The 21,618-nt window shown below is 39.4% G+C and overlaps 1 protein-coding gene across 3 annotated transcripts; it reads right to left on the bottom strand.

The window, feature by feature from the left end:
* Window positions 1–508: 508 nt before the first annotated feature.
* Window positions 509–21,363, bottom strand: LSM14A (LSM14A mRNA processing body assembly factor). Of its 3 annotated transcripts, none has more exons than XM_031614990.2 (10): window positions 20,986–21,363; window positions 13,654–13,817; window positions 12,689–12,821; window positions 10,982–11,104; window positions 9,063–9,239; window positions 8,699–8,761; window positions 7,987–8,166; window positions 4,662–4,833; window positions 3,678–3,906; window positions 509–1,881 (listed from the first exon to the last, which is right to left on the bottom strand). In XM_031614990.2, the coding sequence occupies exons 1-10, from the start codon at window positions 21,104–21,106 to the stop codon at window positions 1,858–1,860; spliced, it is 1,386 nt and encodes a 461-aa protein (XP_031470850.1). In that variant the 5' UTR covers window positions 21,107–21,363; the 3' UTR covers window positions 509–1,857. The 3 variants fall into 3 exon arrangements, with proteins under 3 accessions (XP_031470850.1, XP_031470851.1, XP_031470853.1); XM_031614991.2 differs by having other exon boundaries at window positions 10,982–11,101; XM_031614993.2 differs by lacking the exon at window positions 8,699–8,761 and having other exon boundaries at window positions 20,986–21,361.
* Window positions 21,364–21,618: the final 255 nt, after the last annotated feature.

Raw genomic sequence — 21,618 nt, 5'->3', positions numbered from 1 at the left:
CCCCGCTCGCGCCCCTCCCTCCTCGCGCCGGTTCCCGCCTGAGCGAAAGCAGCCGATCCCGCCGTGCTCCGTGCGGCTGCGAGGGCACGAAATAACTCCCCACAGCCTCGTTATATTGAAGAGTTTATTCTGGTTGAAAATAAAAACCCCTCGCTTCCACGAAACAAAGTAGCCCGCCGGTGGCCGCGCTGCCCGCTCCCTGCGCACGGAGCCCCGCCCGGCAGCCGCCCGTACGGCCGCTTCCCGCCCACAGCCGCGCGGCCCCGCGCTCCCACAGCGCCGCAGCTCTCGGAGCCCCGGCGGCCCCGCCAGGCAGTGCTGCTCACATGCAAAAACGTTACTAACACTGTTATCTAACTTCTACGGCTGCCAGATACTCGACCTTAATAAGGAAACCAATTACAAAATAGTTCCTCAGAGTGCTATACAAAAGTTATAAAATTAAGATTCTATCACCCACTTTAAATATTCCAATTTTCCAACAGTGCAGTTTTCCGCATCTTTATCACCACTGAGTACTTTGAAGTTAAAAAAAATAAAATCAGTAAATTAGATCAAAACGTTTAATCTTTGGATCCCTTTATTCCTGTGGCCTTCACATACATATACAGACACAAATGACCAGGTCTCTATTTCAGCGTATCCACAAGGTGGAACTAGGCATCAGAATTGGCAGAAAGTCCATACTATGTCATTTGCGGATGCAATGTCTTAGAACCAGGTTCTCATCTTCTCCAAGCTATGGCCTATCAAATGCAAACAACTCCAAACACTAATTCCTCAATTGCTTATGTCTACGGGTATTACAACAAAGTTAACGTTTCAAGAACTGACAAATGCAGACATACTTCTGGCCCAGGCGTTCCAGAAGAATCGCTTTAACTCATGTGCCTGGTCCATTATTAAAAAAAAAGTTAATATTTATCACTAAGTAAAATTAATTGAAAATTTGGACATAGGAAATTTATTTTGTCCTCATTTGAAAAATATCTCTTTCATTTGGTCAAATCCTGTGATATGCCAGAAACTACAAAATCAATTGCTTGCAAGAGTAGCGAAGAGTGTATCCAGTTTTGTGTAAATGGAAGAACATTTCAAATTTTCATTATACTCCAAATATAAAATCAAATTTAAGCCCAAAAAGCTGCTAAAGAAAAAAACACAACTAATTCAGTGTTCTTCAGCATATCAACTTCTGCAATAACACAGTATGTTTGCCGACTTAAAAATGTTTATTCTTTAAAAAATTAGTTGCTTTTTATACAGCTATACAAAGTTTGTAATGTTTCTTTGGCAATGGGATATAATGGAATTTTACAACTATATAAAAAGTTTCCTTTGCCTAAGAAACAGTATTTACTGTGTGTACATATCTGACTGACATAGCAAGTTTTCTACTGTCCAGCACCCTAGTTGATAAAGTACAACCATCTCAAAAGGGATATTACAGGATTTCCAAAAAACAACCTTCAGTGGATCAAAACACTCACAGTATCGACGGCCTTCTGCATACAATTGTCCTTACAACTTGAAGCAATTATCAAATACAGTTTAGTAATAAGAAAAATCCTTTCAGTGATGAAAAAATACTTAAACTCCATCGAAGTACTGCTTTATAATTAACTATACATAAGAAATTACTTATCCTTCTGTCTCAAATATATTTAATGCTCACTGTTTTCAAAGATGGCCATTTTTCAAAAAGTAACTGCATTACACCCCTTTGAAATTAAATAGTTAAATCCCAGTGCTGGTGACAAGTATACAGCAAATTAACTTCATTCTTTGCAGAGATTGAAACTAATTCTCTGGATCAAGAAGATCTAGACGTTCACGCAGTTTCAGCTTTCCTGTAGACTATGCAGCAACTTTGTTGTCTTTCTAGAGGGAACAACAGTAGAATGTTACAATTAATTTTGCAAAACAAAAAATGACAGGTTAATTTGGGGAACAGCGCTGGGAGAAGATAAACTCCAATGGCTACTTTTGATTTTCTGAAATCAGAAAGGAGACTTCTCCAATCTCCACATTAGCAGCTGGTCAAAATACTGGCAAACACTGAGACAGCTCACTGACTGAAGCTGTAGCACAAATCCTCTGCCTGTATGCCACATCCTACTTATCCACACAACTGTGAAACGTTCATTCACAAAAACCTATGTATGATCTTCAACTCCTTATTTCAGTTCATGCTCAGCTACTAAACTTCTTTAAATCACAGGGCTAATTCTTGCAATTTAAGGAAGGAATGGCTGAGGGACAGACATCTTCAGTTATAAAAAGGCTTTAAAAAAAAATTGAATTTCAACCAGAACGCAATGATTTTGCACTGTAAAAATTCTTACTGCTCACAAGGTAAGCTACCAGAAAAAGTTCTTCTGTCTGAGTCAGAACTGTAAAAGTCTACACTTACTTGCTTTAGTTCCGTTAATTATATTTGTTACTGATTTTAAACAGTGCCCACATAATTTCTGCTCCTTCATAGAGTAGCATTCAAGTTGAAGGTGATGTCTAGAAAAATAACTTGCACTAAAATTATGAAAAGATTTTATTTTTGCAAGTGACTGAGCTCTCATAATTCATATAATCTGTCTGATCCATTAGCGCTGATAAGAGGTGGATTTGGGGTTATTTTTAAGAAAAAGAAAGTGCACCTAAAATACCATTAGCACAGAATATACTGCTTTATTAGCAGAGGGCGGCATCCGACTTCTCCTTCCTTGAATGGCTGATAAAAACAGGAGTTAAGATCTTCAACAAGAAAGAGGAAAGCGCATGCCTTGATAGCTTTGCAAAAGTAAACTGCCTAAGTATACCCTAAAAGAGAAACAATGATTTCAGCCACCATAGCTTCTGCAGAGCAAATTACTATTTATATGATTACATTATGATGAAAGCATGTTTGTGCATCAGGTTACTTTGGTTAACAGACTTCTATGGCAACTTGTGCATAATGCTTTAAGAAACCAAGCCTCTTCATATTTACTTAAAGTAATAATACTCATTTTCACCTTTTAGAAAATATTTTATCTATGGGATGGGTAGTGACCTTTTCTGCAAGATTCTGCTTTATCTCCCACGGTTCCTTTTTGCTCTATGAGTGGCTGAAAAAAGTCAATCTTGCCTCAGCTTTCCCAGTAGCTACTGAGTAACAATATAATTACAAACTGTGTAACAAACTTACATATGCCAAATACATTTGACCTGCCTTCTGCAGAAGACAGTACACTTAACTTCAATTACTCTATTTTAAGGGCTATGTAGTATATTACAAGTACATAGGCACTGTGCCAACTCATTCACAAAGTCAAAAAACTTCCTTGCACACTACAATTTAAGTTTCTTCTTAGTGTTTTTCAGTATTGACTAGAATAAAGCTTGCAACTCTTCTAATCCTTCTCTCATATTAGATCTGTAGATCTCTTGTATTTTTCTTCAAATCCAGATACAGAACAAATATTTAGGACATCGGATTAAAGGCAGCTTTTGGTTGCTGTTGACAGCCAAACAATGGTAAGTAATAAGAATCAACTGGCTTTCTATTACATAGCTGAGTCTATCTGCACAATACTATTCAAGAACTTCTAGTTCAACATCAAATCTAAAAGCAGTACAAGTTATACCACTAGTTTCCAAATACAGTTGATCAAGTTAGAGTAAGATTAAATATATTTTACCCTATATTCAAAGTCAGCAAACTCCCTGCCTCCACGACCTCCTCTGAAACCACCACGAAATCCACGGGGAGTAGTGAAACCACCTCTTCCACCTCCTCGTCCTCTTCCACCTCGGAAACCAATCCCCCCTCTGCCTCGGAACCCTCCACGGCCACGATTAGGACGCAGTGGTATTCCAAAGGTCTCTGCATTCAATCTTCTCTCCTCAGCCCAGGTTGGTCGACGTTCCCTGTCACATACATAGGAACAAAGACTGTTTAAAACACTTTAGAATGAAGGCTGCCCTGCTTTGTTAGAATCACCACTAAGGCAGTGAAATAAAAAGTGATGCATTATCAGATCAAATTTACAAACTATGCCTTCTGCAAGAACCTAGATGTTTGCTGAGTGAAGTGAGTTGTGGCAGACAGGTGTATTACAATATTGGTTATAAATCAGAAACACTAAGTTTCCTGTAGAGAACAGCAAGGTATGTTAACCTCTGCACACAACATGATATATTAAAAAAGAGCCATTTGCAATTTCAAACAGAGAACAAGAAAGCAGCAGTTTACAGTTGCATGTATTAATCTTATCTGTTAGTAAAATAAACTCAACCTTCCCTCTCACCCCCCATTCTTCAAACTCAGTCAGCAATCCACATCAACGTGCATAATAAAAAAGCCCACAGGAAGAGAAAAGCTTATCTTCCCACTCAAACAACACTACTTGCTAAGTTATGTAATCTACTTAGAAACCATTATAAAAGCAAAATAGTAATTGACTTAACTAAGGTGCTAACTGCATAACAAAGCAAAAAACCTAAACCGGAAAAGGAAATTCTGTAGCATATACAGTCAGAAGTACTCCGTATTCCCATTTTCTTTTGTCTTTGGCATACAGATGTAGCCTTTAGTTACTTCATTGTAATGAGTAGTGCCAACGCAACCTTATAACACAGACACTCACTAAGTACACTAACAAGCTTTCCCTTACAGACCATACCTATTGTCATCACAGGAGATGTTATCAAAGAAGGATTTGGTTTTGTCATAGTAGCAGTTGGGTCCAAGTGGATCTTCTTCATCTGCATTCCCTTCGCTATTCTGGGTATCTACACCTGAGTCACCTTTGTCTTCTCCATTTACAGGCTTCTCTGGTTTCTCAAGCTTGTCTTCTGGAAAACAGAAGTAAACAGATTCCTTCCAGGCCATCAGACTAAACAGTACAGCAATATTAATTTATTCCAAGATATATATACACACATCTCCCCCTCCAAAAACACCTGAACATTAAAAAAAATATAGTAAGCCCTTCTAAAAAGAACGTGGAAGTCAATCAATCTGAAACATGAGTTAGAATGTTTTGCTACTGTTGCCTAGAAGTTTGATCTCTTCTATATTCTGAGTTAAAAAACAATACACAAAACAAAACCTTGACAAAATGGATTTGATTTTTTAAGCTCCTAGCTACCTCTTTTTTTTTTTTTTTCCACAGTTAAGTGCCTCCATCAGTCCTCTCACCAAAGCCTACCCATGATTTTGTTAGCCTCCATTACCCTTCTTCATTGTCTTCTGATTCTGAAGTCTCTTGAGTCAAAGGGCCAGCATTCAAGACATGCTTTTAACTGACTCCAGACACTATTAGAGAAGGAATATAACATGATGTTCTACTTCTTGTTTTCGTTTGTACTGAAATAGAAGCTAATAGTTCCACAGAACTACTTGTTATCATCCTGAAATTGCATTTTAATTGCTTAGAGCTCAAATCTCATAATGTCACATGTGAACTTGTTTCTTCACTCAAACTTCCACAACACATTACCACTATGTTCGTAAGATTTTTCCGTAATTCTTTATCACAGAATCATTAAGGTTGGAAATAACCTCTAAGATCATTTAGTTCAACCATCCACCTACCACCAATACTGCCCACTAAATCATGTTCTTAAGTGTATCTACTCTTTTCTTAAACACTTTCAGGGACAGTGATTCCATCACTTCCCTGTTCCAACACCTAACTGCTCTGAGAAGATACACCAAGCTGAGTGGTGTGGTTGACACGGTTGAAGGACGGGATGCCATTCAGAGGGACCTCAAGAGGCTAGAAAGGTGGGCCCGGGTGAACCTGATTCAACACGGCAAAGTGCAGAGTTTTGCACTTGGGCCGGAGGAATCCCAAGCATCCCTACAGACTGGAAGGAGAGGTCCTTGAGAGCAGCCCAGTGGAGAAGGACCTGGGGGTCTTGGTAGACGAAAAACTTAACATGAGCCAGCAGCGTGCCCTTGCGGCTCGGAAGGCAAATGGGATCCTGGGCTCCATCAGAAGAGGGGTGGCCAGCAGGGACAGAGAGGTGATTGTTCCCCTCTACTCTGCTCTTGCGAGGCCCCATCTGGAGTACTGCGTCCAGGTCTGGAGCCCCCAGTACAAGAAAGACAGGGAGCTGTTGGAGAGGGTCCAGAGGAGGGCCACAAAGATGATCAGGGGACTGGAGCACCTCCCCTATGAGGACAGGCTGAAAGAGCTGGGCTTGTTCAGCCTGGAGAAAAGAAGGCTGCGGGGTGACCTCATTGCAGCCTTTCAGTACCTAAAGGGAGCCTACAAACAGGAGGGGAATCAACTCTTTGAAAGGGTGAGTGACAGCAGGACAAGGGGAAATGGTTTTAAGCTGAGGGAAGGGAGATTTAGGTTGGATGTCAGGGGGAAATTCTTTACGGAGAGAGTGGTGAGGTACTGGAACAGGCTGCCCAAGGAGGTTGTGGATGCCCCGTCCCTGGAGGTGTTCAAGGCCAGATTGGATGGGGCCCTGGGCAGTCTGGTCTAGCATTAGGTGGAATGGTTGGTGGCCCTGCATGTGGCAGGGGGGTTGGAGATTCATGATCCTTGAGGTCCCTTCCAACCCTGGCAATTCTGTGATTCTGTGAACCTCCCATGATGCAACTTGAGGCCTATCTTGTCCTGTCACTAGTTACACAGGAAAAGAGGTCGACTCCCACCTCACCACAACCTCCTTTCAGGGAACTGTGGAGTGTGATAAGGTCTCCCGAGTCTCCTCCATACTACACAATCCCATTTCCCTCAGCCCCTCCACATAAGACTTGTTTCTGTTCCAGATACTTTAATAGCTTCACTGCCCTTCTCTGGACATGCTGCAGGGCCTTGATGTCTTTCTTATAACGAAGGGCCCAAAACTGAACACAGTACTCAAGATGCAACCTCACCAGAGCTGAGTACAGAGGGACAATCACCTTCCTGCTCGCTACACTATTTCTGCTGCAAGCCAGGATGCCACTGGCCTTGTTGGCCACCTGAGCACCCTGCTGGCTCATGTTCAGCCAAGCACCAAGACACCCAAACCCTTTTCCACCACACAGCTTTCCAGCCAGTCAGTCCCAAGCCTGTCGCACTGCATGTGGTTGTTGCAACCAAAGCGCAAGACCTGACACTGGGTCTTGCTGAACTTCATCCCACTGGCCATAGCTCATCAATCCAACCAGTCCAGATCACTCAGTAGGGTCTTCCTACTCTCAGGCAGATTGACGCTTCTTCCTCAGTTTGATGTTGCCTGCAAACTCATTTCCCAAGGTTTCTCCTTACTATTCTGAAAAATTTAGTATCAACATTAAACTAATCATTTATGTGTCACATCATCATTAAAAAAAGATCCAGAAGAGGCAAGCACCAGAGAACAAATCCTACAGGATTCCATTGATGATTTTACTGTATGCTGAAACCTGACATACTTTTAGCCAATTGTTTGCTAAAATAGAAAAGTCTATTTTATAGCATTTTGTCCAAAAATTAGCAGCCGTAACAACCAACTGGTGTCTGGAATGTGGTAATAAAAACAGAATCCCGTTAGAAAACAAAATAAACACCAGAGTAATTTATATCCATGCTGCTAGCATGTTTCTTTAGAAAAGAGTAACGGCAAAGAAATACCAGGAACTTCACACATAGGAAACCTCACGCACTCTCCTGCAAAATTAAAACAAATATGGATTTTCTTTTATTGCATCTTCTCCAGAAGAACACTTACACTACTGGGACTTCTGCTCAAGTATTTTTAACTGACAGATTTGCTAAAGTATGCCACATACTTTCAACTTACAGTTCCTTCAAAGCCCATACTTCAGTATTTAACCAAATACTTAATGAATTAAATAGGCAATATCAGTTTACTTATTCATTGGTTTATATTCCACTACCACGAACAAGACTTTGAAGGTAATACTGCTCAAAAGCTGTTTCCCCACGGCAGCAACAAAATTTGAACAGCAAGACATGCTTATTTTATCCACACTTAAATCTAAAGCAAGGGTTAGTTTACCTTTTAGTTTAAGTTTATTATGAAACTCTCTATCAATTTCCTCCTTGTTGAATTGTGCATTTGCACTTTCGAAATCGAAGTCCTTCTCAAATTTCATTGGACCATCCCTCCTAATACCAAATCTTCCTCGGCCTCCTCGGTGACCTCCACGGCCTCTCCGTGCTGAAGGAGCACCTGGAACTACAGAAGAGGAAACTTTTTTTTTCTGAAGTTCCTGGAGAAGAAGTTGGGACTTCATGCATCCTGCACTTCTGCTGTTACAAGTCCTGCTGGAGCAGCTTACAGTTTTTAAATTCACTTACAGTGAATACAGCAGTGACAATGAAAGCATAACGCTATAATCTTGGTGTATACTAGAAGACTTCCTAGAAGTCATTAAAAGCCTTGTTAAGACTTAAAAATGCTAATCTCTTTTCAGTTGAGTATTTTCTTCAAAAGATATAAAGTTTGTTTCATTCTGTTGTTTCATTCATTATGTTTACAAATCCATGACCCAATCAATGCTCTGCAAACAATACCGTGAAAACATTCTAAATTCTAAATTTTTATGTTATAAGGTGAACTGAAAAACTAAGATTTCTGCACACTAAAAACAAAGTCTTAGCACTTTGCAAAGTATACATAATGCTGCATTTTTTAAAGCAGGCTTTAAAAAAAGTAATAATTCAAGTCTGAAACTAGAATTATAGCTATTTCTCAAAATAAGATTTACCAATTTGTCGTTTGTTTTCATTTCTGAGTTCATTTTCTGATCTTGAAACCTTGTGTGCTTCAGCTAAAGTTGGAAATAAAAAGATGTTTGTTTATCCAATTAGATATTTTCTACCATACTTATGTAAATTGCTATATGGCTCTGATTTTCAAAAAATCCAAACCTATGAAAGTAAAATATGAGTTTAATTTCTTACAGAGTAAATAAATAAATACTGGACTTTAAAAAGCAATATATAAAATCCAGGTCTCTGCTAGCCAGTCTACTACTAAAGGGCAGCAGGAAAATTCCTACATGTTGACCTCAAAGAGTACTTAAGCTGCACGTGGAAGAAAAAAATCACATGAAAATTAACCAAAGCTACCTCGTCTGTGCTCTTGACTCTCTAATGATTTTTGGCTGGCAGACACCATAGGTCTGGCTGGCACAGGACTCCTCCTCCCAACTGGTGCTGGAGTAGGCAAGTGGGCTGAAGCTGTTTGTACTGCTTGTTCCATGGTGGGGCTCCTTCTCAAATGATCTATCTGAGGGCTTGAACGACCTTTAAAAAACAAGGAAACAAGAATTATTTCTCATCCATAAATTCAAGTTACTGGTCCCAACCAATCCAGACTGACAGGTTTATCTGCCTTACCAGTCAAGACTGCTGTGTCCAAAGAGAAATAAGTATTTCTGCACCCTCAAATCCCTAATCCAGAATGAAGGATATTTAGCAATTTCCTTTCCCCTAGTCTAAAAGAAAAAAAAGGGTAGGACAATTAATCCCTACCACACATCCATAATGTGCATTTAACTTTGGAGTAAAATTCCTGAATTGCCTGGAGGCATACATACTCTTTCTGCATCCCTGGAAAGCCAAATGGAAAGCAACTGCTCCCAAAGGCAGAGACAGTGTTATGATACTTACGTTTTATTTCATCTAGCACAATATTTTGCATTCACTACAAAATAATTAATAGTGATAGCTAGTGGCAGGCATACTACAGGTGAAGAAATTGTGCAAGTTTCCCCATAAACTGCTGCCCATACATTTCAGCTTGCATGGGTGACTGGGGTCAGAAACATCTTTAGAACTGAGGTATCTGATGATCTGATCTCACAAATTTATGCTATATATTGATAAATAAACTAAGAAATTAGTGAGATAAGACTTAAGTCCCAAGAAAAAGAATAGGCATTTCATAAAAATTAAACAAAACAGTCACAACACATGATCTAAAACAATTACTTTCAAAAGCAAAAACACACTAAAAAACTTGTTGTTGTCCCCTGTAAATTTTGTGGAACAATGTTTGCTTATCCAGAACACACTATATTAAGTAAAAAAAAATCATACACGTTTAACTTCTACAGGAAACCAAGCTATACTTTCAAAAGAAAAAATTAAATGCTTAGAATAATTAATTAAACAAACCAGAATCTATTTTTGGTAATAAACAAAACTCATCTTTGAAAGCAGTCCCTATTGGTTCCCAAACTTCATCTAGAATTTAGAAACATCAAACAAAGTGTTTTGACTTCTAACATAACTAAATACAATTGAAAATAGCATCAGGACCCTATGTTTGTGCCAACTTTTAGTCACAGCAATGAAAATTGGAAGAGCAGGAAATATGCCTTTGGGATTTGGGAAACAAACTTAACAGATATTCAGGACAAATGAGGGTTAAGTTGCATGACATCTAGTTTCTTTTCTCTTTGCCACTCAGGGAAGTACCAAGAAGTAACCTTATTGTAGTTTGCTTCTTTATGCAATACTACACAATAAATCATGCAGTTTCTGTTACTGTTAAGCAGACTTAACTGTCAACATCACTACCTGTACAGACATTCAAGTCTGCTGTAAATACTATTTAAACACATGAATACCTTTAGAAATAAAAACAAAGAACTGTAGACTGACAGACTTCACAATCATATCAGCGTGAAGCACCTTCAGCTTTCTCATATTATCAATAAAACTACATGCCAAATTTCCATTTCCATATGTAGCCACCTGCTAAAATTATTCAATTGAATTAAGTCCTACTCCATACTGAAGACATTTTAAGAACAATGTTTAACAATTGTCAATACTAATACAGTTGCTTAAGCAGCATATGCAGCATATCTAGATGTAGGAAAACATTTATAGATCAGATATTAAAACATAAAAAAACCCCACTGTGAATGTGTTTTCATGACAGAATTGAGTTGTTTGGTTACATTTCTGGCAACCACCTAAATCACAGAAGTTAAGGAAATGATTAGTCAAAAAGAAAGTAGTTATTCAAAAATATTTACCTTGAGACATTTGTGTTTTTAGTGCTCTTGCATCTGTTGTAAATGCAGAACCAACTGCAGTGCTTTGGGACATGCTAGCACTGCCTGAAGAGTCTGTTCCAAAAGATGTTAATGAACCTCCTGCTTTGAAAGAAATAATACGGTTGTAAGACCTCAGTTAGACTTTTCTCTAGCTAAAAAAAATACAAACGTTAACACTAAATGATCAGTGAAGGCAAGTTATGCAATCACCTTCTCACTTAACAAGCTGATTGGGCCATAATACTTTGTTTTTTTATTTAAAAAAGCTAACATCATAAACATTAACAGAGCAGGGCCAGCATCTCAGAGAATAAAGAACAAACTACTGGTATATATTTCAACTGCCTATCTTTCAAACAATAATATAACTTAATTAAATAAAACCTGATAGTCAAAGACAGTTCTGCAGCCTTTCTTTCACACGAAAAGTTTTCAGTAACAGGAGTAATATTGTCAATGTAGTAGTTACAAGAATACAAGATCTTAGGAGATAAAATACAAAGCAGAATACAAAAAAAAAAGAAAAAGAAAAAGAAAATCCTTTGAAACTCCACCTCAGGAACACCTCTGTGGCTTTTTCTCATTCACAAAAGACAAAGGCTTTCACCTTCGGGCTTACTGAAAGCCAACAGCTACATTTCAGTAAAAGTCTTATTTTTCATTAAAGAAATAAACCGATCATTAGTGATCTTTAGTATCTTAAATACAAATGCAGGTTCCAATTATACTAGGAAAACATTTTTTTAATCTTTTGTGATCAAAAATAAGTTCTAAATAATTTATTTAGAAATCTAAGAACTAAGAATCTAAGAAGAGTTTAGTGTTTTAACTACTTTTAAATATTTTAGTCATCAGTGTAAGTAACACCAGCCAGGTATCACTCATCATTACCATACTCTATTACAGTTGCATTTGTATCAGCACAACATACCCATCTCTAAATTTCACTGCATGCAAGACCTCGATTTCATCATGACCCCCAAATTCCCTTCACCTGTACACACTGAATGGAAACAAGCTTCATGCCTATTTTGTTTCTTTGTAAAATGAGGTCCTTACACACTCATGTGGGTTTTTTTAATTGTTGTTTTTTAGTGTTGGAAACAAACTGACTTCTCTTTTTACTGAAGAAACTTTGAGGAACAAAAGTTGGTGAGTTTTGCAGTACATCTACAGCATAGAGGCACAACTAACACATGCTGCTCACAAATACTTCAAGCAATGGATTTTGTACCACACTGACATCTCATGAATGAGGAGGACTGTGCTGGCACATGGACTGCTGAGTAATCCAAATCCTTGGTGAGGCGCACACTACCTAGGAAACCAGATATTCACAGCACAGCTGAGGCTTTTATGGAGGTACTGCTTCCACCACTTGTGAAACAGAACAAATACAAGATGAGTGTAATGAATATATATGAAATATAATGAATTCATGAATATATGAGCCCTTCACCACTCATCCCTCTGAGGGTGTTTAGTTCTCAATCACATGAATACTAGGTGCAAAGATTAAAAGAAACCTAATACTCCTCAGCTAAACTGTGAGACTGACACAGACTGAATACTCTGGATCCACTCCCTAAGATAAAGCACTGAAGGACTTAGAAGCACTCACTGTCTGTACACACATACCTGCAACTTCACTTATAGGAAAACACAAAATAATAAACATAAACATACCAACTCCAACAGTGCCAAACTGCTGTCCCACAAGCGGGCTTGGACTAAACTGACTGTATGCAGGCATTCTGCCAAAAGGACCATAGGACCCCACGGACTGGAATGAAGATGTTGTTGAAGATCCTAGTGAAGACTAAAGGCAAAAAACACAAGTAGGAAATAGCTCTATAAAGCAAGAAATTCAGAAACTATTCATTAAGATTTACCCTAACACCACAGCTGTGACTAGCATACAAAGAAATCTTAACTTCCAAGAGCTTGTTTTCATAAATAGTTAAGTATGCAAATTACTCTGCATGAAAAACCTCAAAGAAGTCAGCAGCAGCAAACATTTTCACAAGCATGTGTACAGTTTAGAAATTGCTTCCAACATACCAATACCACAGACCTGTGAAAACAGTACCCTAAGATGTACAGTCTCTTCCCTGGAACCTCCAATAATGGACTTCACTTTTGTCACACACCCATAAAAGCTTCTGTCAGCAAACCTGAGAAGTGCTACATGTTTTTCCTAAAGTTTCAAAAACATATGACCAATGAAAGACCCTAAGATACCAGAGGACAGCGAGTTTATTACAAACATGGGCTTAGCATTAACACAACTCCACAGATCTCAATAAATGCTGACAAAAAACAGTGGTACTAGTTTTACCAGAAGATCCTAGAGGATCATAGGTATAATCTGCAAGGAATAACCCAGATTTTTACCTTATCAACCAGCTGACCATTAGAAACGCATTAACTTTTGCACTCCAGTGAACTGTGCTAGTTAGATTTCAACCTTGATTTTTCATAGTGAAGAACATCATTCAGAAGAGGGAAAAAAAAAGTCTTTTCATGGCTCTTTACACTGGTTTGTGAACTTCAATAAAGATTTGATTTTTTAAGCACTCTCAGCTAGAGAGCACTCAAAGCTGCTATGTTATATCTTAAGCAACAAATACACAAAATATATTTTGACTTACCTGAACAATAGCAGGGTCTTGCGGCAAAGAACACTGAGGTTTTGGTGGCTCACAGACAGTTAAGTCTTTAATGTCACTACCACGGAATATAATATACTCAAAGACTTCATCTCGAGGCGGTATAGGTCTATCAGTTGGTCTATCTTCTGTACCAAAGGAACGAACTGCAAAAATGGAAACCATCTTGCATTTAACAATATTTCAAATATACTTCACAGAACAACAGTTTTAAATAAGAGTAAGATTTTACTGAGCACAAAACTAATTAGATAGGCAGCATACTCTTTACCATTATTAACTACTCAGACATAAACAAGAAATTTGATCTTGCAAATCTCAGTTAAAATTGAAGCAGAAAAGTGCCTCCTTGGCTCTTTACTAGAATACCACTTATTCAGTCCATGACTGTATATTTTCATTGCTTAGTGAAGTTGACGGAAAACAGCAAAGCAGTTTTTGCTGACATTATCACTCTCTAGACATTAATTTTAACAGCAGAGATGTCATGTAGCAATAAAGGCTGGTAAACCAGTCTTGTGAATTAAGGGATACATGAGTTTATACTTCATGTTATGTATTTGCAAATTGGAAAAAAAAAAATCATGCTAAAATTACCAGAAATTAAGATACTAAAGATGACCAAAAGCGAACTTACTCGGTAGATTTAAGATTTGAATGAATATTTCAAGTCAAAGTCAGGCTCTCTGTAGCACATGTACACAATTTTCATGAAGCAGAATGTATTTTTCTTGCTGGTATTAAGTTTCACATGATTTTCACCAAATTAAGTAAATTAACTGGGGCAAAATTATCTTCCTAAGCATATCGACATAGTGCGCAGCATACTGAGAAATTACATTTATTTCTATGCACTTAACTGACTTCCAACAACATTCAGACTGCGTAACAATGCTTATCATGCTTGCATACATGAGTAGCATCACATCGCTACTTTCTCCAAGACCTTTTCTCACCTTTGTGCCAATCTTTGCTGAAAACAAGATGGAACAAAAGACGTGTCTACAAAAGCTGGAGCTACATAAGCAAAAATTAATCAGAGAATTGAAAGAAATTAAGAATAAACCAACAGTCAAATTCTACTGAACATCAACTTGCAGCAGCTTCAGTAATACCTCACAACTTTTTGTTCCAGCTTTTTTAAGAAGTTTGTTTGCATTGTAACATACTAGAATTTATGCATCTGTGCTTTGCTTTAATTTACTAGAATAAGTTTTCCCTTCTTTTTCAGATGCATAAGCAGTTTTGAGACATTATCAGGTATTTATTTTCAGTCGTAAAACCTTCAGTCACAAGAAGAGTTTCCTACAGAGCTGTATAAAGTGATACCAAGTTATTTCTGAGGCTATACCATCTTCCATCACTGTTGTTTCTTCTAGCCCTGCATGAACAGTCAAGTATTACAACCTGTTTGGGAATTGAGGGTTACAAGACATGACACTACAGTGAGAAACAACACTAAATGGCTGTAACTACTAGCTTACACTCTCAACATCTACTACAATGAATTTCTCTATTTCTTGCATCTGAAAGCCTGCTCCAAACACTACTGTAATGTTTAAGAGCTGTCAAAAGACAGATGCTGCTCAAGACAACTTCAAAACTTTGTTACAAGACAACCCTGTCTTCTCCCTCAACAGAAAAAAAGAGACCGAGAACCTAGGCAAACTAACTCTGACCACTACATGGTAACGTTAATCTGAAGGCTTGAACTTCCAGAGTCAGGGCAGGCAGGAAAACAATCCTTTCCCTGTAACATAATGCTGGGCCACACATCAGTTTGAAGACTGTGGAGCACATTGCCAATGTTGGCTGGACTGTCCTACCATACCTGGCATACTGTCCAGATTTGGAGCCTTCTGACTTCTAGCTGTTTGATAAAAGATGGACTGCATGGGCAATTATCACCTTATAACAGCTGTAAAACAGTGGGCCACCTCTACTGATACAGATTTTTACAAGCACGGCATGCAGGCTCCTGATCACTACAGGCAAAAATGCACAGCTAATGGTGATAACTACATTGAAAAATAGTGTTTGGTAGCTGACAACTTGCTCTATCAAATAGTGCCATTGTGCTCTTTGTTTCTGTTGTAGTTTTCATGGAAATAAATGGGAGGCATTATTTTCAGAATGACCTATTTATTTCAGTTGTGATCAAAGATTCAACTTCAATTTTTGGCCATCTATACATGTTATATAAACAGTAAAGTAACTTTGGCCCTTCACTGCATCATTTGACCTACTGTGTTGGTAAGTATAACCAAAGTTGATTTTAAGAATATTAAATTAATAGTAAAGATGGACAATACAGTAGAACATTAGAACGAAATAGTTTTTTTGCCATAATTTTGCCATAATCAGAAATACTAATGTGGCAGAGTATCAAAAAGGTAAGGAACAGCAGCAGTCTTAGCTCTACCCAGCTGTGTCTTCTGGAACATTTCAGACTAAACCTGTACTTCTGAACTAGAGCTGTTTAGTTGGGGGGAAGAGGAGGCTGGGGGGAAACCTTATTGCTCTCTTCAAAAAGCTGAAAGGTGACTTCAGCGAGAGTAGGGTTGGCCTCTTCTCCTTGGTGACAGGATGAGGGGAAATGGCCTCATGTTAAGCCAGGGGAGGTTTAGATTGGATATCAAGAAAAACTTTTTTACAGAAAAGGTTGTTAAGCACTGGAATAGGCTTCCCAGGGAGGTGGTTGAGTCACCATCCATGGATGTGTTTAAAAACCATTTGGATGTGGTGCTCAGGGACATGATTTAGCACAGGGTTGTTAGAGTTAGGGTAGTATGGTTAGGTTGCAGTTGGACTTCATGATCTTTAAGGTCTTTTCCAACCTGAGCAATTCTAAGATTCTATGATTCTTTTAGACTTTTACAAACATTAATTGGCTGAGAGAGTCAGAAATGAAGCCAGCAGCAGCTTAAACCCTTGCGAAGACCTGAGCATTTCCTTCAATACAGGAGTGACAAAAAAGGCAAAGGGTAGGTTTTCATTAAGTTTTTATCAAGTTGTTTTTCAGGGTCAGTTAAGGAACACACTGCCTACATGTCTTGAGCTTTATGTGTGCCGAGATCAACTCTGTGTGCAGAACGAAGCCCACTCATGTCTACTTCCCCCACATCTTGCCTCCTTGTTAATGCTCCTACGAGTAAGAGAATGCAGACTGAGTTAATGTTCCAGTGAGCATGAGCCCTCTACAAGCTGAGTCCTTCACATTAATCTTATTCTATTAATGGTGTGCAGCCACCCAAGTATGTTACAGAGAAAAGGTGGTGAGATCTTGGATAGAGATGCTAATTGCAATGACTTGTTCTGATAATGACAGTCTTCCTTTTGTCATCAAATATCTCACAGATCCCTTAACAGTGGAGAAAGACTGATTTCTGTATCTACATGATACATACGAAGTAAGGCTGGTAAGACTGTCTAAGCGCTGTACGCAGAGACTAATTTGAACTCCATGTTTGCCATAATTCACATTACAGGAGAACAGAGTCCTCTTTTACTAGTACAATACACAAATTGGCTTTTGATTAGCAGAGTATTTTTTTCATCTAACAGGTGCTGGATTTTCTGATGACTGATGGGGGAAGTTACAATGGTCTCCTTGGATAATGAAGTAGTATAATACAGCAGGATGTATTAAAGCATGCTATATAGTAGTAATATTGAAGTTGGTCAAAATAAGTTTTAATATGATTGCCTTTCTGAATGGATTTACCACAGTCCTTTTATGTCTTACAAGATGATAATTTTTCATGTGCTTATTTACATTTCCTCTCATTCTTCCGTATTTTGCAAAGTACAGTTTGCTCTTGCATGTGTCATCAGACTATGGATAATACTATCACAGCCAGCTGAAAATACTAGAACATTAACTGCTTGTTAATATGAAGTTGCTTTCATGAATTTAGTATCTATTAATTATAATGGCCCAATGCAACTCCACACACAGTCCCAGCAGCTGATAGTGAAAACTGATGCATTACAACAGCAGAAAGACAGCATCTCATTTCCTCATATCCACATCCCTAAGGATTCCCTACTGTTAGCTTGCTGTCAGAGAACAAAGCCTAGTTGTTCTTAGATGGCTTACCTACATTAAAAATCTCTTTTCCTAAGTCGGTGTCTTGAAATAGAAAGACATGTGTTATCAGCTTGAAAGATAACAACTACTTTTTAACGCTGCACCACATAAGATCAACAAAAACCAGTCATGATTATTCTACAACTGCTCCTAGGCAAGGCAGCAATCACTTTACAGAAAGAAAACATGACCCTATCTGTGGTTCACTAGCAGTCCATTCCAAAAGCGTCTGGATCTAATGATTGTTTAAAAAAAAAAAAAAAGTATAATTTGAAGGACACTTCAAACTAATTTAATTTGAAAATTGAGAATGAGAGGGTGTTTTTTTTGTTACCACACACTACCTCTGGAAAGCTACAAATCCAAAGGTAACACATGCATCAATAATATATAAAAGCCTCAAATAATCATGTAATTTAATACTTTCAGTTGGAGTTTTAACTTATAAATAATGATAGACTTGAGCAATTTGTGAAAAGATGCACTGCCTTCCATTATCAGTCACAACATTTTTAAAGAGTTCCTATATTCCTTTAACTCACAAGAGAAGCTACAACTTTTGCCACAGCTTAACAGCTTTGCAAACAAAATTAATACAATAGAACAAGAACAGATTACCCCTCAAAGAACTGAAGAATACTATCGGTATTCTATTATCAGCCCAAAAAATCTTATTTCTGCCCAAATCACACAAGATTTAAGATAATTGAAGACATTTCACAAGCACATCCTCAGTTTTATCTAACGTCAGCTGAGCCCACTGAAAACCCTATTGTCAGGCAAATCTGTAGTTATTCAAGAACAGATTCGAATTCTACTTTTATACTTCACGTCACAAACAATTTCATCTATTTTAGTTAAGAAAAAGAATAATATGTAAATAGATAATAAATGAATAATGACAAACTGTCATGCATTCAACCCAGATAACAGTCACGTGACACCAACCACAGAAGCAAAGTGCCTTTTTTTTTTTTTAAGCAGAACTGCTATTATCCGGATCGACATAATACAGCTGCAGACAGTTAAGATACACTTTTTCTTTCACAGATCTAGCTATAATTAACCACACTTGTCACCTCACATACAAACATGCTGTTCTAACACATACATATGACCTAAGCTTTCATTTGTTCAGAAACTTTGTCTACAGACTTGAACATTTTGTTCAGGAGCACAGAGACCTGTTTCAAAGCCTAACGTGGTTGTTATCAGCTTTCAGATTAATTGCAAGATTTTAGGTTCTCAGTGGCCTAGAAATACTGGTTTTATTTTCTTCTGAATCATAACACTGTATTACAAAACACACATTCCTGAGCTAACTCAGCCAAGCAAATTAAAGCAAATGAAATGATTTAGATTTACATTTTTTATTAGAGTTAGAGGAAGAAAGTAGATTAGATTTGTAACTGTAGTTTGATCCATCTTAAATAACTACACTTTGGCAGATATGCCATAATGTGACTTAATCACTCTTGAGAAGTCATGCAAGATTGGCTTGCTCAGCATTAAACCTGTCTAATTTAAGGTAAAACTATCACAGGCTCCACAACAATAGGATTCTTCTAAGTGCTTCTGTATGACTCTTAACAACCATAGCATTCAAGTGGAATTTCTAAACTTTCTTTTGATCACAATATTCATCTTTTTCTCATATAAAGAAATACTAGCTATCTTTTTTGAACAGATAATTCAATTCCAGCAAGGTAAATCAACTTGAAAGCAACTTTAGAAATAAGATCACATCAAGAGAGCCAAATGCCCAGTAAATCAACTATGCATGCCAACCAAACCAAATATGAAGTGTTTCAAAACATACATACAAGAACTCATAGGATAAAGCAATCTATTCTTTAAATAATAAATCTCTATATGCTAGAGGGTGGGAGTGGTGTTAAAGTGACATGGCACACAAACAGAAAAATACCATAAATGCCAATAAGTGATGAAAGCAAACAAACTGCTACACGGTATAAACTTCAGAACAACTATTAAGCACCTACATCATCTATGTAAATATATTATATCTGTTTGTATTATAGACTGTGATTATGCTAAAATGACAAGCCTACCATACTGAACATGAACAGAGCTCTGGAATATTCTCAATCCCAGAACTTTAATTTACACAAGGAGCAATTTTTCTCCTCACCTATCAGCTAGATAAAATGTGTTTTTATGCATGTGTTTACATACTTACACAGACTAAGTAAGTGTAAATTAAAATACCATGGAGTTTTTAAGAATAAAGAAGATTTTCACTTAATTTTTGACCTGAACATTACGCACTCACTGTGATGGCTACCAGACTCGTATGGAGAGTGCATTATTGTGTACATGAAACACTGAAGTTTTTCACTTGCAGTTTCAAACTTTTTTTTCATTTGCTGGTCTTCAACACTCACTCTGTAAACACACCCCCCTGTAACTTTCCGGCACACACATTCTCTGGTTTACACATTCTCTCACCTACATCTGTACCCACTTTTAATTTACACAGTGCCATACAGCTTACAATAGAACTTCTGAAGTGCTCTTGACCAGCTTCTTTGTCGACAACCTACCACTCACAGCACCTTTTGCAGACGGCAGCTGCCTCCAGTTGTCTCCCACCGCGGGATGAGAAGTGTTCGGCAGTGCGCAGCCTCTTTAGATTTGGCATTTTTACAATGCAAATAAATCCTTTTTCCTGCCTCCTTTCTTACTCTCTCTTGCTAACTCAGGACTAGCTGAGATTTTCACTTCCCCTCCGTTCAGGGCTCCTTCCAGCAGCCCCTCCTGCTCCGGCCCGCCCAACTAAGGCTCCGAGCCCCTTTCTGCGGCGGTCCCCCCGCACCCGCCGGGTTTCCCACCCCCTGCGGCGGGATCAGGGGCCGCGCCGCGCCGCCACGGCTCTCCCAGCCCCTCCCTCACTTCCCCCCCCGCTCCGAGGCGTCTCTGCCGCCACTGCCCCCCCCCCGCCAGGGCTCCGGTGAGGGGAAGCGGGCGGAAGATCGCGTCTACGGCCGAAACGCCGCGGGCTCTCGCCAGAACCCCCAGACCCCCCTCGCAGCCGCTCCTGAACCCTCTGAGGCTGCAGGCCTACTCCGGAACCTCCTCGTCGCCACAACGCCGCCGCTTCGGGCTCTCGCTCCATCTCTGCGCGGCCCCAACGGGCCCCACGGGCTGCCCGCTCTCTCCCGCCCCGTCTCCGGGACCCTTCCTTCGCTCCGCCAGGCCCTTACCCTTGGCCAGCGCCACGGTGGAGTTCTCGGTGTCGATAGTGTACAGGATCCCCTCATAACGGATCTCGGCCTTGGAGATGAGGCTGATCTTGCTCCCGATGTAGGGCGTCCCCCCGCTCATGGTGCTGCCTCCTCGGTCAGGGACCCCCCCCCTTCCCTGCCGAGCGCTCCCGAAGCCGTACGCAAACAACGAAACAAGCCCGGCTCAGAAACGTAGAATGCGCTCTTCTCCTCCCGATTCGAGACTGACTTTTCGCCGATCCTCCACCAACAGCTCTCCCCGCGCAGACTCCCTCAGCACACCGCGCACCAAAGCCGCCCAAAAGCTCCCAACATGGCCGCCGCCTTCATCTTCCCTCAGCGGCGCCCCCCCAGCTTCGGCCGCGAAATGGATGCCGGGAGCAGAGCAGATCTCGCGAGAAGCTTCAGGCGGGGCTGAGGGCGGGCGGCGCTGTTGGGTCCGCCCGCCTAATTACCTCAGAAGGGCTGAACGCTTTCGCGCGCTGTGTGCTATGGCTCCTTTGGCCAGTTGGGTCGACTGCACTTTCCCTGCCTGGCCCAGAGGTTGTGTGGTGACAGTTGTGTTTTTGCACTGAAATTCTACTAGCTGTGCATGTTGCAAAAGACACTTAC

This window comes from Phasianus colchicus, chromosome 13 (assembly GCF_987193195.1).
Source record: "Phasianus colchicus chromosome 13, bPhaCol1.hap1.1, whole genome shotgun sequence".
NCBI lineage: Eukaryota > Metazoa > Chordata > Aves > Galliformes > Phasianidae > Phasianus > Phasianus colchicus.
Note: the sequence above shows the minus strand (reverse complement) of the source record. Positions and strands in the feature narration are given on the sequence as shown.